Genomic DNA, 20,158 nt, shown 5'->3' with positions numbered 1-20,158 from the left:
TGAGTAGCTGGACTACCACCATGCCCAGCTAATTTTTCTATTTTTAGTAGAGACAGGGTTTCGTCATGTTGGTCAGGCTGGTCTCAAGCTCCTGATCTCGTGATCCACCCACCTCAGCCTCTCAACATGCTGGGATAACTGGCATGGACTATGGGTATTTTATTATCATTTGATAAAACCATGGCAGCACAGATTTCTAGCTATTATTAGGTGGGAAAAAGATTCAGCCATCAAAAACATTTATAAATTAATGTAACTTTTCTATTGATAGTGCAGTGCTAATTGTTACTATAACACAAAGGCATGGTGGTTAGTATGGCCAATGCAAACTTCTATATAGATGCCAGGCTAGTAAATTTTCATATCCTTCCTTTCTCTCAAGTAAACTCAAGTAGAGACTACTGGTATCACTTTTATACTATGTTTTTAAATATTTCTCAGCAGGAAGACATGGATGATTCAGAGAGTAGAATGTACAGTAAGCAGAGCTAACGGATGTCAGCAGGAAATAGGAGGGACATAATCAATCTGATTCAGCTGATGCTAATTCATATGTTTTTCATTCAGAAGGACATCTTTTCTTCAGAATTCTCCCTTTAACACAGAAGGTTCAGTTGCTTGGAAAAGGCAATTTAGTCATGTTATGTAAAACTGAGTCAGAAAACAATATAAATTTTAACTTCCTTTCAAAGAGCTATGGCTTAATATCTAAGTGACATATGATGGAATCGTTCCTAGGATTTTGTTCTTGCTCTTTAACTAATAGCATTGCTCTGGGGCACCTGACTATGTTTGGGATTAGACAAATTCAGGGTAGTTTTCTCCCAGGGGGTGTAAGAATTGTTCAAGAGTTAATAAGGCAAAGGATATGGTGGTGGAACTTTCCAAGCAGACAAGCAGCAGAAAGAGAATGTGTGAAGCCCCGAGGTGATAAGAAGTTTCTCTTGAACAAAAATCCTAAGACGGTCAATGTGACTTAAGGGGGAGAATAGGAACATTGAGCCTAGGAAACTTGCAAGATCATAGGACTTTACAAAGCAAAACCCACCAAAACCATTTAATCAGAGAAATGCTTTGGTTTGAATTTCTGTCTAAAGCCTTAACGTTTTATGCCTTCCATTGGTGTGATTATCTCCTTTAAAACATATATTACACTACATTTGAATGTCCTTTTACCAGGACTACAGCATGGCCAGTTTGTCTATTTCTATTCTCTTTGTAATTTTTTAATTGATACAGATCAGAGTCAAATTGATCAATGATGTCTAAAACTGTTGTCAGCATTACCACGATGATCACTTGTTCCATAATGTCTTTATCTTGACATTCATTGTAGATTTAGATTTGTGGAGAAAAATTAGCTTCTCTGATACTTTGCTGTCTAGAGCTGAAATAATGTCCATTTGGACTAAATCACAACCATTTCATGGTCCTTAGGATAGGAATGTTACTTTATATATCCATGTAAGAATTCTTTTATATGTTTTTTAATATTCTTTTAAAATGTATGCAGTACTATGAATTCTATGTGTATTTATTTGAATATAGACGTATGAATATAAAATCTCAGATATAAACAGTTTGAGCTATTTAACGTTTTATTAAAAAGACAAAAACATAGCCTTTGAAGGAATAGAATTATGACTTGTCATAGATTAAAAATACTTTGGTTTTATGCTTCTTAACATTTTGTGGTTTTATTTTTTGCTCTTGACAAAAATGAGGTAATAATTTTTGTTTAGTAAATGACTTCCTGAAAGATAATCACTTCTTAACCATTAATATGTATTATTACTTCTTATTAGAGAAATATTCTCTAATTTTGATAATTACATTTTATCAAAAATAACTTATTTTGGCACATCAGAAAATTTAGCAGATAAAATTCTACCTTTTTTCCTGAATCAGATCATAATACCATTAATTTTACTTTGGCATTATTTGTATTAATTCAATAATTTTTTATTTGTCCTTGTTAGGTTATTACCATTGGAAAACATGTTAAAGGGTACCACTACATCATTGCAAATCTGGTAGGTGAATTAATTGATATATATTATTTTACTAGATATGTTTATTCATTAAATATTTAATTTTGAATGGTCAGCATTTATCAGTGGTGTTTAAAAAAATATAGTTTGATTGTAATTAGCCAGGTGTGGTGGTAGGCACCTGTAATCCCAGCTACTTGGGAGGCTGAAGCAGGAGAACCGCTTGAACCCAGAAGGTGGGAGTGGCCATGAGCTGAGATGGCAGCATTGTATTCCAGCCTGGTGACAAGAAAAAAAGTTCATCTCCAAAAATAATAATAATAATAAATATAGTTTGATTGTATTTGATAGGTTAATTTTTGAAATTGTTTTAGAATTGTTTCCCACTTTATATCTTCTAATAAATTTTCTATTATTATAAAAGATATAAGAATTTATAGAACAATATTTGGCAAGCTTCACAAATTGTCTTAGACCGTATATTTTAAGTAAGGAAAAATTTTCAAAAGTATGTAAAGTTTAATTGTCCACATATTCCCTTGTCTCTGTTTTTCACTGTCTGTTTTTTACAAACTCTGCCCTCTGCACATTTCTTTATTTTTAGCATATATAATATCTGAAATAAATGTAAATTTGTGAAAATGTCTTAGTACAAAATTAAACCCAAAAATATATAGAACATTGAGATATTATGTGTTATTTCTGATTTCCTACTTACTATATAAAGTAACACAATGAAAATTGAAATTCTATAGCTGATTATCTTTTCATTGAGAATCCTGTAAAAATGAGGACCTTTTAATCAACGCTTCTTAGGTTTGTATTTTCTCTGGGCCGTGGTCACTCACATTGACTCAGAATAAAGCTTTTATATAAAAACAAAAGAGAGTAGTATACTGGAGCAACAAAGTAGTTAATTGTATTTCCCTCTTTTATGTATCACAGAGGCAATTTAGAATTATCCCTAGACATTTCTTTTTTTCAAAATAATTTAATGCCTTTACTGCTCCAAACGTTGTTATTTAAAAAAGTAAGATGCTATGTGATTAAGAACCACCCTGCCCCTGCAGCCTGTCTCACCCAAGAACAGGAAAAAAAGGCTAGAAGAGGGAGAGACGCAGAGAAACTATTCTAAATAGCACAATAGGACTTTGAAAAGCTTTTGACATATGCAAATGTAGATTTATTGCATGATTCCTAGTGTATCAGATTGTTACATCAGGAGACATTAGTTCTAGTGGTGACAGAAAGAGATAAAACAATACAATATTTACAGCCTTTCAACTGATAAATGTTGTTTTCACTAGAAGTTGTAGGAATTAAAATATTAAATCTCAAACCTGCATGCTATTGGGTTGCTCAAGACAGAATTTCTGTTTGGCGATGAAATGGGTAATACTAGAGAAATCCTCTAGGGCTTTCCTTTAGAGTGTATTAAGGAGATGCTAGGGATTCCCTAAAGAGAAGCAAGAGTTAAACTAGACGAAGCTTTGTATTCAGTCTCTCCAGAACTACATTATGTGCAGGAAACAGCCTGGAGAGTCAGTCCCCTGTGTGAATCGTGCCATTTGATGAACAACACAAGCCACATTGAAAGCCGTGATCTCTAAAAATGTACAGATGTAGAAGATTATATTGGAAGATTGAGAAATAATGACAGAAGGTGGCTCATCAATTTGAGAGCTGATATCCAATGCTATGAAAAAGGAAATAGGTGTTTCAATGACCAGAGTCAAAAGAAATGTTTCATGCTTCTAGCGAGAAATCTACCTAGTATTTTATCTGAATTAAAGTTCTGTTTTTCTTCTCGTCAGTACTTGGTTTCTTTGCCATATGGAACTTCTAGTGAATCAATAAGTTCAAAAGGCTGTAGAGTGTTGCAATTTCTGAGAATTTAGAGGACACTTGGAAATTTCACTGACCTCCAAAATTAAAGACTGCCACCCAAAGTTAAAGGGCTTTCATCTTCCAAACTCTCGAGACTATCCTTTTTTCCTCCTTGTTCATGTTGCAATGAGTTTAGGGTTATAGAAGTTTTTTTTTAATCTGCAGAAAATATTACTGATTAATTTCCTTATGAATTGTTGAATGCTTGACTGAGCTCCTAAAACACAGTATGTGATTAAGTCCTTGACAACAGCATTGAAAATGGTAACTTGTACATAAAATAATTAAGAACTGGTCATAAGGAAATCCAGTTCTCATTTCTCCATCCTTACTACCCAGAAAGATTAAATTCTTTAAAAAGCCATGATTCCATAATGCTGATGACTTCATATGTCTGTCTGCTGAAAATTTAAATTTTCACAGAATGAAAACTATCTTCTGTTTCAATTCTCTTCAAATACAGCTCCTGGAGTAGTAGTGTTCACTTTAACTTGATGAATTGTTGCTATATCTTTTGTTACCCTTTGTCCTCTCTGCTGCGATTTATTCTGTTTCTCCTTCTTCCTCTATTTTGTATCTCATAAATTTGAAGCTTCAGAAAAGAAAGAAGAAAACTTAGGGAAATGCATATTCTCACTAAAGCCAGCTTGAAACCTTATTTAAAGTTTCAGTTTAAATGTCATTGTAGTAAAACAACCAAAAATGACAGTAAAAGAATAAAAATTATGTAAAACCTTAGAGAAAGAGAAAATAAGAAAGGAAACATTAACAGATGCAAAAAGTTAACAAAGTGTTTCAGGACACATAGCAGATAAACGATGAATTCCTGGCATAGAAAAAAGAAGGACAATTTTTAAAAAAAAGGTCCTGTCAGGATGGGATATAGATGAGAACAAGCCTATTCATTCTGCAGAACGCCTGTGAGATTCAGTCTTAGAAAAGCGAGAAACCATGGAAAGCAAGGTTGAGATGAGGAGCTAAAACATCATTATTCATGTATGCATTCTTGAGTAAGTGCTTTCAGGGGTAACCTGTAAGACAGTGAGGGAAGCAAGAGAGAGAAAGAAAGAAAACTGAGTAAGAATGTGGTTTGAGGTGAGATTGGGGTTTAGTCTGATCCCACGGGGCACTTTGTTGTATAAATTGCACTGCAGTCATTCAGCTTGAGACAAGGGATCTTTGTACCTAGATCCCAGTTTTTGGTATTGAGCAAGGGCCATTGGCCAGGCAGCTTTGGTTGTCCTAGGGCAATTCTCTTGGAGAGCTTATGGATATTAGCCATTGGCCAAAGCAGGGGAAGTTCCTAGGGGATGAGCAAATCAAATAGACATGTAAAGTGCATCCTAGGAAACCCGGGTGGTTCACGAAGATCAAGGGACATGCTTCAAAGACCATAGGAAATAATTGGATACCCCAAGGACTCTTTTCACACAATCCAAACAACCGGGTAACTACAAGTCCTGGTTCTTAAGCACCTACTTCTTCTCTTGATAATACTTCTTAATAGAGAATGTGAATTAGAGAAAATCTTAGATTCAGAGATGTGATCAACTAAGTGAATGTCTCCATATGAAATTGTGAACTTTGTCATCCACCAGCCTCCATCCTGTCCTTAAAATCTGGCCAAGCATATGCACTTTTGTAGGAGATTTGACTATTCTGAAGAAACTGAATGGCCCAGAGAAAGGAACTTGGATCTGGACAAACAACACGCTTTCCACCCCACCTCACTATCTACCTCACAGTGAAGCATACTCGTTAATGAGCCTTGCCCATTCACATAGAAATTCCCAGAAGTATTTTGGTGTCTTGCTCTTAACTAGCCCAGCATAAGTTGGTTTTTGAGAAAAAGTTCTTACGATGAAGTATGCAATACAAACAGACACATGGAAGGAAATAGGACAACATTTTTTAAATTGTAATTATTATCTGCCTTTAAATAAGGAGAAATATTTTATCCATGAAAGAGAGAAGAGGATGCCATGAGAAGAAAAAGAAATGGGGAATAAGAGCTCTAGAAAATTAACTTCTTTTGTTTGCTAGAATAATAGATTAAATGAGTTACAAGATAAAGTTGAGAAAATCTTCCAGATTATGTAAATCTTCCAGAATATGTAAAATTTACAGATTTTTATCTGTATTTTCTTTCTATTTTATATTCACATTGTTGTAATCTGGAAGATTTACACAATCCGGAAGATTTTCTCAACTTTATAGAAAAAGTAAATGTATAAGGGACTTTGACATTTAATTTAAGAGTTATAGTATCTTAATAATTGATGTTCTAGATAGAAAGAGAGAACTGTGAAACCAGGGGAAGGAAAATGTTAAAGAAACATTTGGAAACATTTCCAATACTGAATCACATAAATCTGCCTATAGAATATGCACAATAATAAAAGAAAAAAGACCTACAGTGACACTATCATAATGGAATTTCAGAGATAAAGAGAAGATTTAAAAGTTTGTAGCCAGTGGCTGGAGGTGGATACAGTGGGAAGTAGATCACACACCAAAAAACTAGAAACAGTGCATTTTTCAATAGAAACATTGGAAAATGAAAGTCAATGGGACAGTGCTTTCAGATTATGAATTTTTCAGCATAAAATTCTATACCCAGCCAAACTATTAACCATGTATCAGAATAAAATAAAGTTATGTTTCAGACATGCAATACCTCAATAAATTTGTCTCCAAAGGGTTTCAGTAAACTCTGAGGACTCCAGTAGAGGAAAAAAGTAAATCAAGAAAGAGAAATACGACCAAGAACATGGGGTTTCAATCGGAAAAGTGGTGAAGGACCATGCTAGGGTAATAGCTGTAGAGTAGATGGAAAGAAGGGCCAATTTGGATTCCAGCATTAAGAAGGGGGTTATCTAGAAATTAAAAATTCAAGAAAAAATTGAAATTGATTACCTGATATGTTTGAATATTTTAGTTTTAAAAAAGTTTTACTCATGGGCATGAAGGGTTTTCATGGAAGCACTGGAAAAAATACAAACAGGCATACAGAAATCTCTAGCAGGGAAAAAATGGGACGTGATTATAAACACAGGCTGAGATAATGCTCAAGAAAGAAAATGCAATCCTAGCACACTATTTGGCTTTGCTGTTAATAACATTTAGAGTTATAAATATGTAAACAGTAAGTACTGATTTAAATGGGTGAGAAGATAAATGATTTTGTCATGTAAGCAAGTTATATACTCATCTGGAATACACAAAAACTCAATAAAAATTTCTAAAATTGCTAAATTAAGAAAGAGCAATAAAACTGTGTTATGCAGAAGTAAGAGATAAATATGTGAAAAGCAAATATATTAAAATTGAATCTTCTGAAGCAAGTTAGCTGGAACATACATAGGGGAAAGCAGAAAATACATGATTTTTGTTATATAATTTTACATACTATTTGCATTACCCTGATAAAAACAAAAAAAAATTTGAGCCAATAAAAATTAATTACATTCTCCTTCAGCTAGATAATATAATAATATATATGTTTTAATATCAGTAACAAAGAAAAGATTCTCCTACATTTTGGGGTGTGGTAATTCAAAATTAATTTAGACTACTTTCAAATTTTATGAACAATAATATAGAATAAGTATTTGTGAAGTGTGAAAAAATTTATGTGTGATATATGGAAATCAATTTCATCTTTGAGAGAGATATACTATTCAGTTGATAAAATTCCATCAGCAGAATATTTGAAATCAATGTAAATGTCACATAATATCTGTTTAGTAAATGAATGAATTCATTTTAATAATACAAGAGAAATTGACTTTTTCCAAAATTTAAGATATTTTCTAAATTAGCTTCAGGTTTAATGTGAAATTATTTAATTGTTCTCAAATAAAGGCTGGACATATTGTACTTCCCACTCTCATTTTGAAAATGTTCATATCACCTGAGTGAAGAAAAAAATTCAAGCGGGAGTAACTTGCTCACAAGTTTGTAGTTCTTGAAAAACTAGTTTAATGTTATCAAGTGTCTATAATCACATGGTGGTTCTGTGTTGTAGACTCAATGAGTAAAGTAAATCCCAGTCCTTTTCAGTGGAAGATTTTTTCAATAAAGTGGAGAACTTTTACCTAGGTACAACCATGAGTGTTTCATGAGATGACCCATTAGTAAACATCTGTTGATTAAAAACCCACTAAGATGCTAATGTGGTGTTAGGTGCTGGCGAAGAACACTGGCTGATAAATACATGGGACATTTTCTGCAGGCTTTTTATATCTCGTATGTTCTTTGAAATATCTAAAATCACCACATATAGAGTTATTTGGTAAATGAGGTAGCATTTTGTTCTCAAATAAAAAGTGTGACATCAACGTGTTCTATGTTTAGGGATTTACCGATGGAGACCTATTAAAAATCCAGTTTGGAGGTGCGAATGTCTCTGGATTTCAGATAGTGGACTATGATGATTCCTTGGTGTCTAAATTTATAGAAAGATGGTCAACACTGGAAGAAAAAGAATACCCTGGAGCACACACAACAACAATTAAGGTTTGCTTTAGTTTCTGCTTTTTTTCTTTTCTATATGAGGAGAGAGAAGGGTCTTGGCAAATATGGAAGAAGGAGAAAATAATAAAGGGACTAGAGAACACGGTTCAAAACCTGGCAAACACGTTGACTGTGAAATATATTTTTCACATTTTTATGGTTTAAGTAAAGCTGTTAGAGCTTTCCTGTACTACTCTTGTTTTCTACTTCCTTACACCTATTATAATTTATAATAAATCATCCATTCATTTATTAATCCATTTGGCATTTTTCTTGAATGGATTCTAAGCCAGGCACTTTTGTGGTAAATAAAGACAGGAATAATGTCCATGCTCACAGTTAAATGAAAGAAAGATAATAAGCATTGACAAAAGAATGACATAAAGGAAGAGACCAGCAAACTCTTAGTGACATAGAGGGGGCAGGGAATTTTTATGCTGAGATCTGAAGAATGAGAGACAATTGTACCCTGACTTGCTGTTTAGAAAATTATGTTTGCAAATAAATTAAAGAACAATAGGTATCAGTTTGTTCCTAATCTTCAAAGAGCCAATCCGGAGACAGTTCTTTGTTTAGTCAGTAAACATATGGCCACAAAAAGTGCCTCTCTTCGTGTGTGTGTGCGTGTGTGTGTGTGTGTGTGTGTGTGTAAAATAACTGCTAATGAGTAGTATGATCTCTTGAATACTTTAAAAAGAAGATAAAAATCTCAATTTGCCTTAATAATTAAAACATAACTGAAGTGCTTTATGGAATAAAAAAAAATTCTTGAATGTTAAATATTATTTATTGCTCGGGTATAAAAGCTGCACAGACTCATCTTTCTTCTCCATGAGTTTGGACACAAGGTCTTCACTTGTTTATTTGATGCATTTTATTGGGTATACATATGCAGGCACGAATTTCACTTTTAATAGTCAATGTTTTTGTTGTTGATAGGAAGGTTTTTTTTTTTCCTTCTGTTGTAACCTTGTTGAGAGCAGAGTTAAGATGAAAACTTGGCTTAGGGTAGTTTAAGGAGTGAGTGGGTTGAAAGATAAGATGATGTTCACATTCTTTGTGAAAAATTAAGAGCAGAAGTTGAAAAATTATAAAGTAATTTTGTTGGTATATTATAAAGTGATTGTATGTGAATCAGTCCAGTTAGCATTATTTCAGTTGCTCTCACAGTTCAGCATGAGTATACATAACAAGACATTTTTTGATGACAGATGCATGTCTATCTATGAGATTGGTCCTAGGAAAGGATTAGAAATTTGAAGTTCTCTCCTTTTGGGTTTATAAATGGATCTTTTAATTTTTAACTCAGTTGTGCAAAAGCATTCCATAGGATTTTAAAGAATAACACCAAGTTAGTTTTTCAAAAAACAAGGTGAATTCCTGTTTGGTGACCTTAATTGAGATTCAGAGTTTCTACTGTTTATATCATGGAGGTACTTTCATGGAACCAGGCTTCTGAGCGGGTAGATGGACGCCCAGAGCCTTAGCTGGTGTCAGTGTATGTCTCTATCTGTGCCTAGAAGAGGCCTAACTGCTGATCTCGTTCTGTGGAATTGCAGGCTTCCGTCCATTCAGAGATGGTGCCAGGAAAGTTCCCTGATGGAGTGGATGTCATCCTCAAATGGAGCCAGCCTGCTCCTTGTTAGCCATTGCATTGCCCCCTACTGCTGCCTGCTGGGAGAAAAATGAAAGCAAAATGAAATTATGTTTTTCTCCTAGAAGTCATACCGTTACTCAAGTTCATGTGTCTTGCATCAAAATGCAAGATGAATTTGAGATATGAGAGATGTTTGACAATGCATTTTGTTAAAACTTATGCCAAAACCTAGTGCCAGATTTCACTGTGTTGAGAACCTGCATTGTGACCTTTCTTGCTCCTTTCCTGCTGCAGCATTTCCCCTCCATCGTGCCTCCCCTTGATGGCTTCTGCCAATTTTCAGAGAGATCACGATGCGCCTTCATTGAGCGGTGTTTCAAAGAACCTAGACTAATGCATTTGAAAACTTAGGCTGTGAATCACTATTTGACCCTGGGTCCAGGAGTCTCGTCTGTACAATGCAGTAATGACCATTAATTCCCAGGTTGCTGTGAGGCTTAAATAACACTTACAAATGATTAGCACAGCTTTGGAAACACAGGTGCCTATAAGGGCTAATTTGTTTTCCCACCCATTTCCTAAAATGAGAACATTTCAGCCAATTTTAAAAGTCTATTCCAACTTTAACATTTTATACTCCCCCTAACTCTACCCCTGAGGCATATTTTATGAGGCCCTTAAAGCTTCATAAAAATTACTGAAAATCTGTGGGGAGAATTTTTTCGAGAGGGAGTTTATCCTAACAGAGAAATGTGTTATGTACCAGAAGGCCAGAAACTAAATAAAAGAAATGAAAAATTTCTTTCAGAATCCAGCATGAAGAAGGAGACAAACATATCAAACATCAAATACAATAGAGTGATGCATAAAAAATATGCCAGTTTCAGGCCGGGCGCGGTGGCTCACGCCTGTAATCCCAGCATTTTGGGAGGCCGAGGCGGGTGGATCACGAGGTCAAGAGATCAAGACCATCCTGGTCAACATGGTGAAACCCCGTCTCTACTAAAAATACAAAAAATTAGCTGGGCATGGTGGTGCGTGCCTGTAATCCCAGCTACTCGGGAGGCTGAGGCAGGAGAATTGCTTGAACCCAGGAGGCGGAGGTTGCGGTGAGCCGAGATGGCGCCATTGCACTCCAGCCTGGGTAACAAGAGCGAAACTCCATCTCAAAAAAAAAAAAAAAAAAGCCAGTTTCTTGGTCATGATTATGACAATGTGTGGAAGGAGATCAAGGAAGGCTTTTGCCAGAGGGATGCCTGTGCATGGTCGAGAAGGAAGTAAAAATGTATGGAAAGTTTCTTGGGGAAATGCAAAATCTACAGAGGTTCAAAATAATGTAACAGCATGACAGATCCAGGAAATTGCGCATGTGTTGCTGCTGCAAAACTGAAAATATTTTGGACAAATCAGAGGGCTCATGTCATGGAAATTACAAGTGGTAAGGTTCTTCAGTTGTCAACAGATGTGGAAGGGAGTAATGACAAGGTAATGCTTTCATAATTATTTTTGCTTCCAGACAGAAGGAAGAAAAAAACTATATAGGAGATTATATAGTATCCTTTAAATACAAGCAAGAAACAAAGTCTCAATATATTATGAAACAGAAAGGGAGCAAAATATTTCTAATGAGATTATTTGCAATGAGGTTATTTCCTTTGATGCTGTCTTCTGGGAGACTGACTGAATCAGGTACATTGCCCAATAATTCACATCACATTTTACTACTCCACAATGAAAACTAGTGCTATTGGCATAAAAATATATAAAAATACAGCTCATTGCATCAAATTCTTTCCAGGTAGTCTTTAGGAATTATAGAAGTTATATCAAATTGTGGGAGTAATAAATGATTATTCAAAGTTTTCAACTTCCCGTAAAGATAAATCAGCTCCCATAGTTTTCAAATTAAAATAAATTTTATTCAATAAATACAAGTAAAATCTTAAATAAGGTTAAATATTTAATGTATTTTAATAACCAGCAAATATAAATTGCAATGTTTAAATTTCTTCATTCTTACATACTATACAAAAAATAACAAGTTGTGGCACTGATAGTTGAGATCTGACGCTCTTTTACTAATTCACTATTTGGGGCAACATTCATTTATTCCTTTATTAGTTTATTTACTCACTTGGCACATATTTATTGTCTACTCCACGGCAGGCACTGTACTAGAGGTCAGAGAAAAGGCAAACTCTGTTCCTTAAGGAGATTGCAGTCTTCAGACTAGAAACCAGCAATTACTTTGTAGCATCGATGGAGGTTGCCTGATTGCCATCTTAAACCGATATATTCAAAACTGAACTTTCGATTTTCCACTACTACTTCCTCCTCAGCCTCAACAAACTATTCCTTCAGTGGTCTTTCTTATCCCAGTTGTTGGCAACTACATCTTTCAGTTATGCTTAGACAAAAACTTGGTCCTTTACTCTTCTCTTTCTCTTGTCACCTACATCTTATGAATCAGAAAAGCCCATTAACACTGCTTCACTTCTTACCACCTTCTCTGCAGCCAACATAAATCCAGCTACCCTCATAAGATTATTGCAACAGTCTCTAAAATTGATTTCCCTCCTTTCACGCCTGCCCCTGTTATCTTCCATCTTTGTGGTCCTTTTAAAGTATAAATAGATTATGTTGTGGTTCTGTTTTAAATGCTCCAATGTCTCTCCGTTTCACTTGGAGTGAAAGAGCCAGTCTTCCTCTTTACTTATGAGGCTCTGTCACCAAGTTCCATTGAGCTACATCTCTGTGCAGTTTCCCTGGCTCCCTCTGTTTCAGCCACACTGGCCTCCTTGCTGTTCCTCAATCACCCCAAGCACCTTCCTACTTCAGGGCCTTTGCACTGGCTGTCTCTTCTTGACTGTTGTCCTCTTAAATATTTGCATGGCTGTCTCCTGCACTTAGATCTCTTTCCAATCCTATCTTCTCATGGAAGCCAGTAGTAGGCTATGTATTTAAAACTGAAACCTTTGTCGGGCGCATTGGCTCATTGACTGTAAGCCCAGCACTTTAGGAGGACAAGGTGGGCCACATCACCAGGTCAGAAGATCAAGAGCATCCTGGCTAACATGGTGAAAACTTGTTTCCACTAAAAATACAAAAAATTTTCCAGGTATGGTGGCATGTGCCTGTGGTCCCAGCTACTCCGGAGACTGAGGCAGGAGAATCACTTGAATCCCGGAGGCAGAGGTTGCAGTGAGCTGAGATAATGCTATGGCACTCCAGCCTGGGGGCAACAGAGTTAGACTCCATCTCATAACAGCAACAACAACCAAAAGCTGCACTCTTGCCACCATTAGGGTGTGCGTTACCCTTTCCCTAGTCCAGCATTCCCAATTATTACCTTTTAGTGTATACTCTTATCATTCACTTATTCATTGCATTGTTAACGATCTCCTCCTACTTGAAAGTAATTGCCATTAAAAAATACTTTCATTGAGATATCAGAAGCTCCTAGAATAAAGCCCCATACATAGTGACTATTTAATAGAGGATTCCTGAACCAACAAATAGTAAAAAGCAAAGGTACTGTGATATCACCAAGGAGAAGCTCCCAATCCTAATTCTGATAGTAAGAAAAGATTTCTTAGAGGAACCAATATGTAATTGGAGACCTGAAGAAGTGGGAGTTAGGAGAAAGCATAAGGATCAATGACTCCAGATAAAGGAACTAGGATATATAACATCTCCAGTGCAAGGAAAATATACGTTCATAAGGACCAGAGGTTTTATGCTTTATGACATATTAAGGATTTTTTGTCTCATTTGAAGAGCAACAGGGAACTACTAGAGGATAGTACTGATCATGTTTTTGATGCAGCAAGATTACTATGGCTGTGCTGGTGATAAGAGATTGCAGGGAGCGCCAGTGGAGGCAGGAAAGCTTTTTGGAAGATATCACAATCAGTCAAGAGACAATGGTTTTCTGAATTGTGGTTGTGGCATGGGGATGGAGGGAAATAGATGGATTTGTTATGTGCCATTTCTCTTAATTTCTTCATGAATGAAATAATAATTGTAAAGTAATCATTCATATGTAATATACCGATATAAATTCAGTCAAGAGATATTTGTGGATTACAAATAAGCCTCTCGAAGGAAATCTGTCTTGTTTGTATCTTATTAATCTTAAATCTCACACAGTGGTTTGCAAAGAGTAAGCACACAATAAATATTTGTAGGAATGAAGAGTAATGAATTGGAAAATATTAACTAATTAAACAGAAAATATGACATTATCATTTATGATTTAGATTTCTGCCATAGATTTCTGCATGTGTTCTTTTGTTGAGCCCTGGCAGAAATATAGTGAGTTACTTTAGTTAATAAAATGTAAAGTTAATGCAGTTAACCAATGTGTATGACCCATTATAGTGCCAGGATTTACATGGGAACATCGAAACAGGCATTTTATTTTCCTTAAAAGTAATTTTTTTTTGAGACAGTCTTGTTCTGTCGCTGAGGCTCAAGTGCAGTGATGTGATCTTGGTTCACTGCAACCTCTGCCTGCCTGGTCAAGCAATTTTCCTGTCTCAGCCTCCGAGTAGCTGGGATTACAGGCGTGCCTCCATGCCTGGCTCGTTTTTTGTATTTTTAGTAGAGACGGAGTTTCACCATGTTGGTCAGGCTGGTTTCAAACTCCTGACCTCATGATTCGCCCACCTCAGCCTCCTAAAATCTTAGAATTACAGACGTGAGCCAACACGCCTGGCCACAAGTAATTTTTAAAAGAGAAATGGCATACAGATATTTCCCACTATCTCAAAAATAATTTATGAATATTTCTATTTTTAGACTGATTTTTAGTATTTCCAATGCCTCCAACATCATGTAAGGTTTAACTAGCCATTCTACCTTGTCACATAATAACCTTTGTTCAACCTTTGTATCTTCAGTCTCCTACTGGTGTTAAGGAACTCAACAATAATCCATAGCTGACATTTGTATGGCACTTTAAATAATGGCTTTCCCAGAGGAATCTCATTTTATTCAGGAAACAACTTTACACGCATACTCAAACTTTCTTAATTGCTGTCCTAAGAGAGTTATTAAGTCTGCCTGAAAATAGTACAATCTTTTTCAGTTCAGTAATTAGTGTCACGCATTAAATAGTGCCCTAGTGGCCTAATAGAATTAATTCTGCTTCTTGAGTGTTTTGACTGACCAAACCAAGGCTTGCAGACTGACACTCAGCATTCCGAATATTACAGCATTTTGCCCAACAGAATCTGGAAATACTTAGTTCCTTGTATTTTGTAGTTTAAAGAACGTGTAAATGACTGAAGTAAACATAAATTTGATATTGATGATTGTTTATTTTGCAAACATTAATTTTAAAAATATATATATCACACCATTAGAAATAAAAATGTATTATTAATATTTATAATTCAAGGCATTTGAGTTCACATCTCATTTTCATATTTCTTTATCTGTAAAGGGAACAAACAAGTGTTGGTGATCTCTTAGGTTTCCCACAAATCTCAAATACCGTGCTTATATAAAGTGTTAAGCACTCAGTAAAACATACATTAACATTTCAAATTTTTGCCCAATTCCTGACATCTCAAGTGATGCATCTATCTTTCAGAGATTGTAGTGAGTTGCAGGTAGGCAGACATCTTCTATCTCCAGGTGCCAAAATTGAATCCTAAATTACTCTGGTCAATATGTATTTTGTTTTTCATAGATCATTAAAAATAAAGAACTTTCATCTTGTTATCAGATTTCTAGAAAGTAGAGAGTTATGGAGAGAGATTTATTCAACTAACAAAATAAAAGACCTGCTTCTAAGGAAGTCTTTACCTATGGCTGAATCAAAACCATAGAATGCCTTTATTTGAGCATCTTTTTTCTGTCTTGGTGAATCTAATTAGTTTTACCTGAAAATTGGAATTCTTAAGTAACCTGAAGTTTCTGAATATAAAGTTTTTAATCTGTAAGATTTTCAGTCAAGATTAATAGCTAATTTGGGTAACTTAGGCAAAAATACGTTGTTTTTAATTCCTCTCACATGAAGAGTCTTTCTTCATAGTAGATTAAAACTATTTTATTATTCATGGTGAATAATAAAAGATGTTAATTTAGGTTTCTTGCCAATGCAGCTCTCTTTTCACCCTTGGAAAATGTGATAGAGTTTGTGTGATTACTAAGGTTTTTATGAAGATTTTTATGCCTTTACGCAGTGAAGTTTCAAAGGGCACATATTCAATATGCTTTACAGTAAATTAAAGATGACCTTATCACAGACAGCCCTCTTCCACAGGGTAGACTGTAGTTGAATTTGAAATTAAGATAAGTGAATAATTTTAAGTTTATAATACATTTCCTCACACTGTTCATTTGTCTTATGGCCCTATTTAGTTTTGTCACTGTTGGTAATTAAAAAAAAAAAACTTTCTTAAAATTTTATTGTAGGTTAACTTTCTTTCTAGAAATCATCATTTTTGAACCTGTTTTAAATTATTTTGTAAAAGGATGAAACTGAGAATTAGTATTGCATGATTCTCTAGAGGAATATCATACAATGTATAATAATTTTTTAACTAAATAATTGAGGCTGTTTTAGAAATGAGTATGTAAAATGTACCAGGCGATAAAACTTTAACATCCTGAAGTATGTTACATAAAACACTATTATTATGGAAAATAATTGGTGTTAAAGAAATTTCAAAATTGGTAATTCATTTGGGAAATACTGATTAAACAGTTACCCTGTTATTGAGGGATTTCTGAGAGTCTATAATATGTCAATGTGAAAATCATTTTCTGAACTTATTAGATCACAGAACCCTGCTTGTGTGGAGTGGGATAGTGGTTTTCAAAACATTGTAAAAACACACTAGTTTTGCATCAAGATAGGCAGTAGCAAAAGAAGAAAAGAATGCAAACCTACTGGTTAATAACTTATATATATGACATTATGTGTGTGTGTGCGTGTGTGTGCGTGTGTGTGTAACCCATCTCGACTTCTGTCTGTAGAGGTGAGGCAAACTCACTTGGGAGCCCAATTAGCATGTCATGTTGGGGAGTGTGTGTTTGTGTGTGTGTGTGTGTGTATGTGTGAAAGAGAGAGAGGGAAAGGGAGAGAGGAAAAAAGGGAGAGAAAAACCTCAGATACAGAAAAACAGAGAGAGATTCAGAGAGAAGCAGAGAGCTGGGAGTAGAGAGATGGACAGATAAAAGGGTTTCAGAGCTGGTGGAGACAGGCACCACTGGTGGCCTTTTAGTTGGGTTAAGTGCACAAAAATGGAAAATGAGATAGTGTAGAATATCAGTCCCATCTACATGTGTGAAATAATGACAAAATGAGCATCTATATGGTCATTAGTGTATTCCTAATGGGCCAGGAATGAATCCTGGGAGGGAGTTGGGATTGGGTGGGATTAGACTGGGAGACCTGTGTGTCCATGGCAGGAAGCATTATGCTCGATCCCAGTCAGCTGTCATGCGCATGTGTGAGGCTGAGTAGATGAGACCACCAAGTCATCATCCAGGGGCCAGGATGCATATTTTACAACTCATCAATGTTCTCATTTACTATACATCTACTTTGTTGATAAAGTATTTGCCAAAAAAGGTAACCAACTATCCCAGTGTACCTGAGATTAAGAAGTTTCCTGGGACCCAAGACTTTTCCTTGCAAAATTGTGACAATTGAAGGCAAATCAGGGCAGTCTGTCACCACAATTACTTCAGAATCACAGAGATCTGGATTCAAATCCACTTTTGCCACACATTTTGGTGAAGCTGGGTAAAATGAAAGTTTATTACTTAGAATCTTCACCTATCGAATTGGAATAAAAACAGTTGTTGCATAGGGTTTTTTTATACTTATTAGGAAGTTGCCTACTTCAGGCTTGTCAAAAAGAAAACTAGGTAAACATGAACTTTTTCACCCACCTTTGTTTTCAACACTCTTATAGACAAAAAGAAGAATTGCTCTCCTTATTTTACTAAGCAGCCTTAGCCACTAATACTTCAGTTCACTTGCCCAGGGCAATAGAACAGTAAATAATAAAACCTGGGCTTGAGCCCCATCTTCTGATGCTAAATGCAATGCTTTGTAAACTACAGTTAACTAAATTCAAGTGTTAAAGAAAATTTCTGAAAGTGGCCAGTCATGGGAAATGTAACACTTTCATAGTACTTGAATATTGGTACCTTTTCTTTGAATAGTTTTAAAAAATTTGTTATGATGTGGATAATGTCTTTAGAAAAAGGTGCTATCATTATGATAATCCATGAAAGTTTACACTGTAGCCTACTTATCCTCTTTTATGTTCATTAAATTTGAGATATACACAGAACTTCTTTTCATTCAGCCCCTTTTTTGGTGTTAGAATACTGTTTTCTGGGTGTCAGAGATTACAGTAATGTATTATTGACTGGTTTGGGTGATGACTACTGGACATAATAAACATGTTTAAAATGTATATTTTATTTTATTTTTAAAAGCTAAGTCTTAAAAAATATATACATTCATACATTTAAAGCGAAGTAAAAAGCGCATTTGGAAAATGGGCCATAAAAACAATTTCACAGATTTCTTCTTAATGTGTGGCTATGATGTGATTGTGATATAGCACTGCAAAGCATAATGGTCCCCCACTGAAATATAAATTTCCAACTCAACTGAAGGATTTCACAGAACATAAACACAGGGGCAGAGATGAAGCATTTGTTTTCAAAGAAGAAGATAGTTACATTGCCGTCAGGCTGCTTTCAAATTAATTTACATCTAGTTTAATGAATGGTAGAATAAAACTGAAATATTTAACTATCCAATCAAAAATGTGAACATATTTGTTTAGAAAAATAAATGAGCCATACATGCAGAACATAAACAGAAAAGAACTCTGAATACAGAAGCTGTTGATTTTCTCTCAGCTCAGAATTGTGTTTCTATGATTGTGACTTTTAATTTAAATGGTAATAGGCTTAAGACTTGATTGGTTTTGAGCATTTGAAAAAGGTTGAAAGGATTTTTACTCTTAATATGCGCATACTCGGAATCATAATTATAATATGCGGCATGTATCTAAATGCTTTCAGTTCATTCAAGCTCATCATATTTTCTTAATGTAGTTAACCAACATTTGTAGACCTCAAACACATTTAGTAGATGGCTTTATAGATTTCCCTAGTAATGTGAGCAAGCTAAGTCAAAAATTTTGGCTTTCAGCTATTAACATAATTTCCATACAAACTGTAATATTTTAAAATATTCAACTTTTTCAATTTAGGTTACATTTCTTTTTCAGAGACCTAGACAATATTGTAAGAATTATTTTGGCAATAAACTTATTACTGTATAAAAAACAAATAAATCAGTGGGTTTTTTCCTTTAGAATAGAAACAAGTATACAAGGAAGCAGATGTATCTTGATGTGATATTTATTTGCTTCAAGAAGTATTTTCTTAAGTAGATGTCCTGAATTGTTATATCAGGAGGAAAACAGAGTATGGGGAGCTGAGTGGTTTTACTGTTAGATGGCTTGTCTTTTTTCCATGACAAGGATGATAAGGTTTTTCAGCAGGAATTTAGAGGAAGAGACATGTGTGGAGGTCTGGGTATTTGGAGAAGACAAAGATGAAATTACCATTTTTGTAGAGTGGAAGACCTGAAATACTAAGGAATTGAGAAGGATTATTTGGTAATGCTGAGTACTTGTTTTGGATTTGTGGTCAAGAATTTAGCATGTCACAAAGTCAATATGGTACAGTATTGCATTTTTTTCTCCCATGCCTCATTATACTTTTTATACCTACAGATTAAAAAATAATGAGAGAAAATTCTGTAAAACTTTAATGTCGAACTGTAATTAATCATTAACAACGACAGCACCAATCATTTGACAAATGGCAGTATGTATACATGCACATACTACTACTTATCCATACACTGACAATGCTTGATACATGTGGTATTAATCTTCTTGGCCCCAGAACCTGTAATAATTCTGCTGTCTCACTGGGATCTGAATGCTAAAAGTTTGGAACCAATGTTATCATAGACTGTTGAAGCACGGAGCATAGAAATCATAATGTTTTGTTGTTCCTCTACTTTTCCAGAATTGCCTAGTATAGCCTAAATAGACACCCTAAGACCATTGCAGATCTGTGTGAGCATGACCAGGGTTGAATTGGAGACTAAGAATCC

General features: G+C 35.0%; 1 protein-coding gene across 7 annotated transcripts in view; it reads left to right on the top strand.

Moving 5' to 3' along the window:
• The window catches only part of GRIA2 (glutamate ionotropic receptor AMPA type subunit 2), a 141,050-nt gene that overhangs the window by 90,621 nt on the left and 30,271 nt on the right, over positions 1-20,158 (top strand). For all 7 annotated transcript variants that reach the window (XR_013532844.1, XM_078366361.1, XM_035292804.3 and 4 more), the window contains exons 5-6: positions 1,980-2,033; positions 8,235-8,396. Coding sequence is in view for 6 of the 7 variants with exons in the window: in XM_078366361.1 (XP_078222487.1) it covers positions 1,980-2,033; positions 8,235-8,396 (216 nt within the window). In the remaining variant the exon portion in view is untranslated. The remainder of the gene's footprint in view (positions 1-1,979; positions 2,034-8,234; positions 8,397-20,158) is intronic.

Source organism: Callithrix jacchus, chromosome 3 (assembly GCF_049354715.1).
Source record: "Callithrix jacchus isolate 240 chromosome 3, calJac240_pri, whole genome shotgun sequence".
Taxonomy (NCBI): Eukaryota; Metazoa; Chordata; class Mammalia; order Primates; family Cebidae; genus Callithrix; species Callithrix jacchus.
The sequence above is the reverse complement of the archived record's forward strand: the minus strand, read 5'-3'. Positions and strand labels throughout refer to the sequence as shown.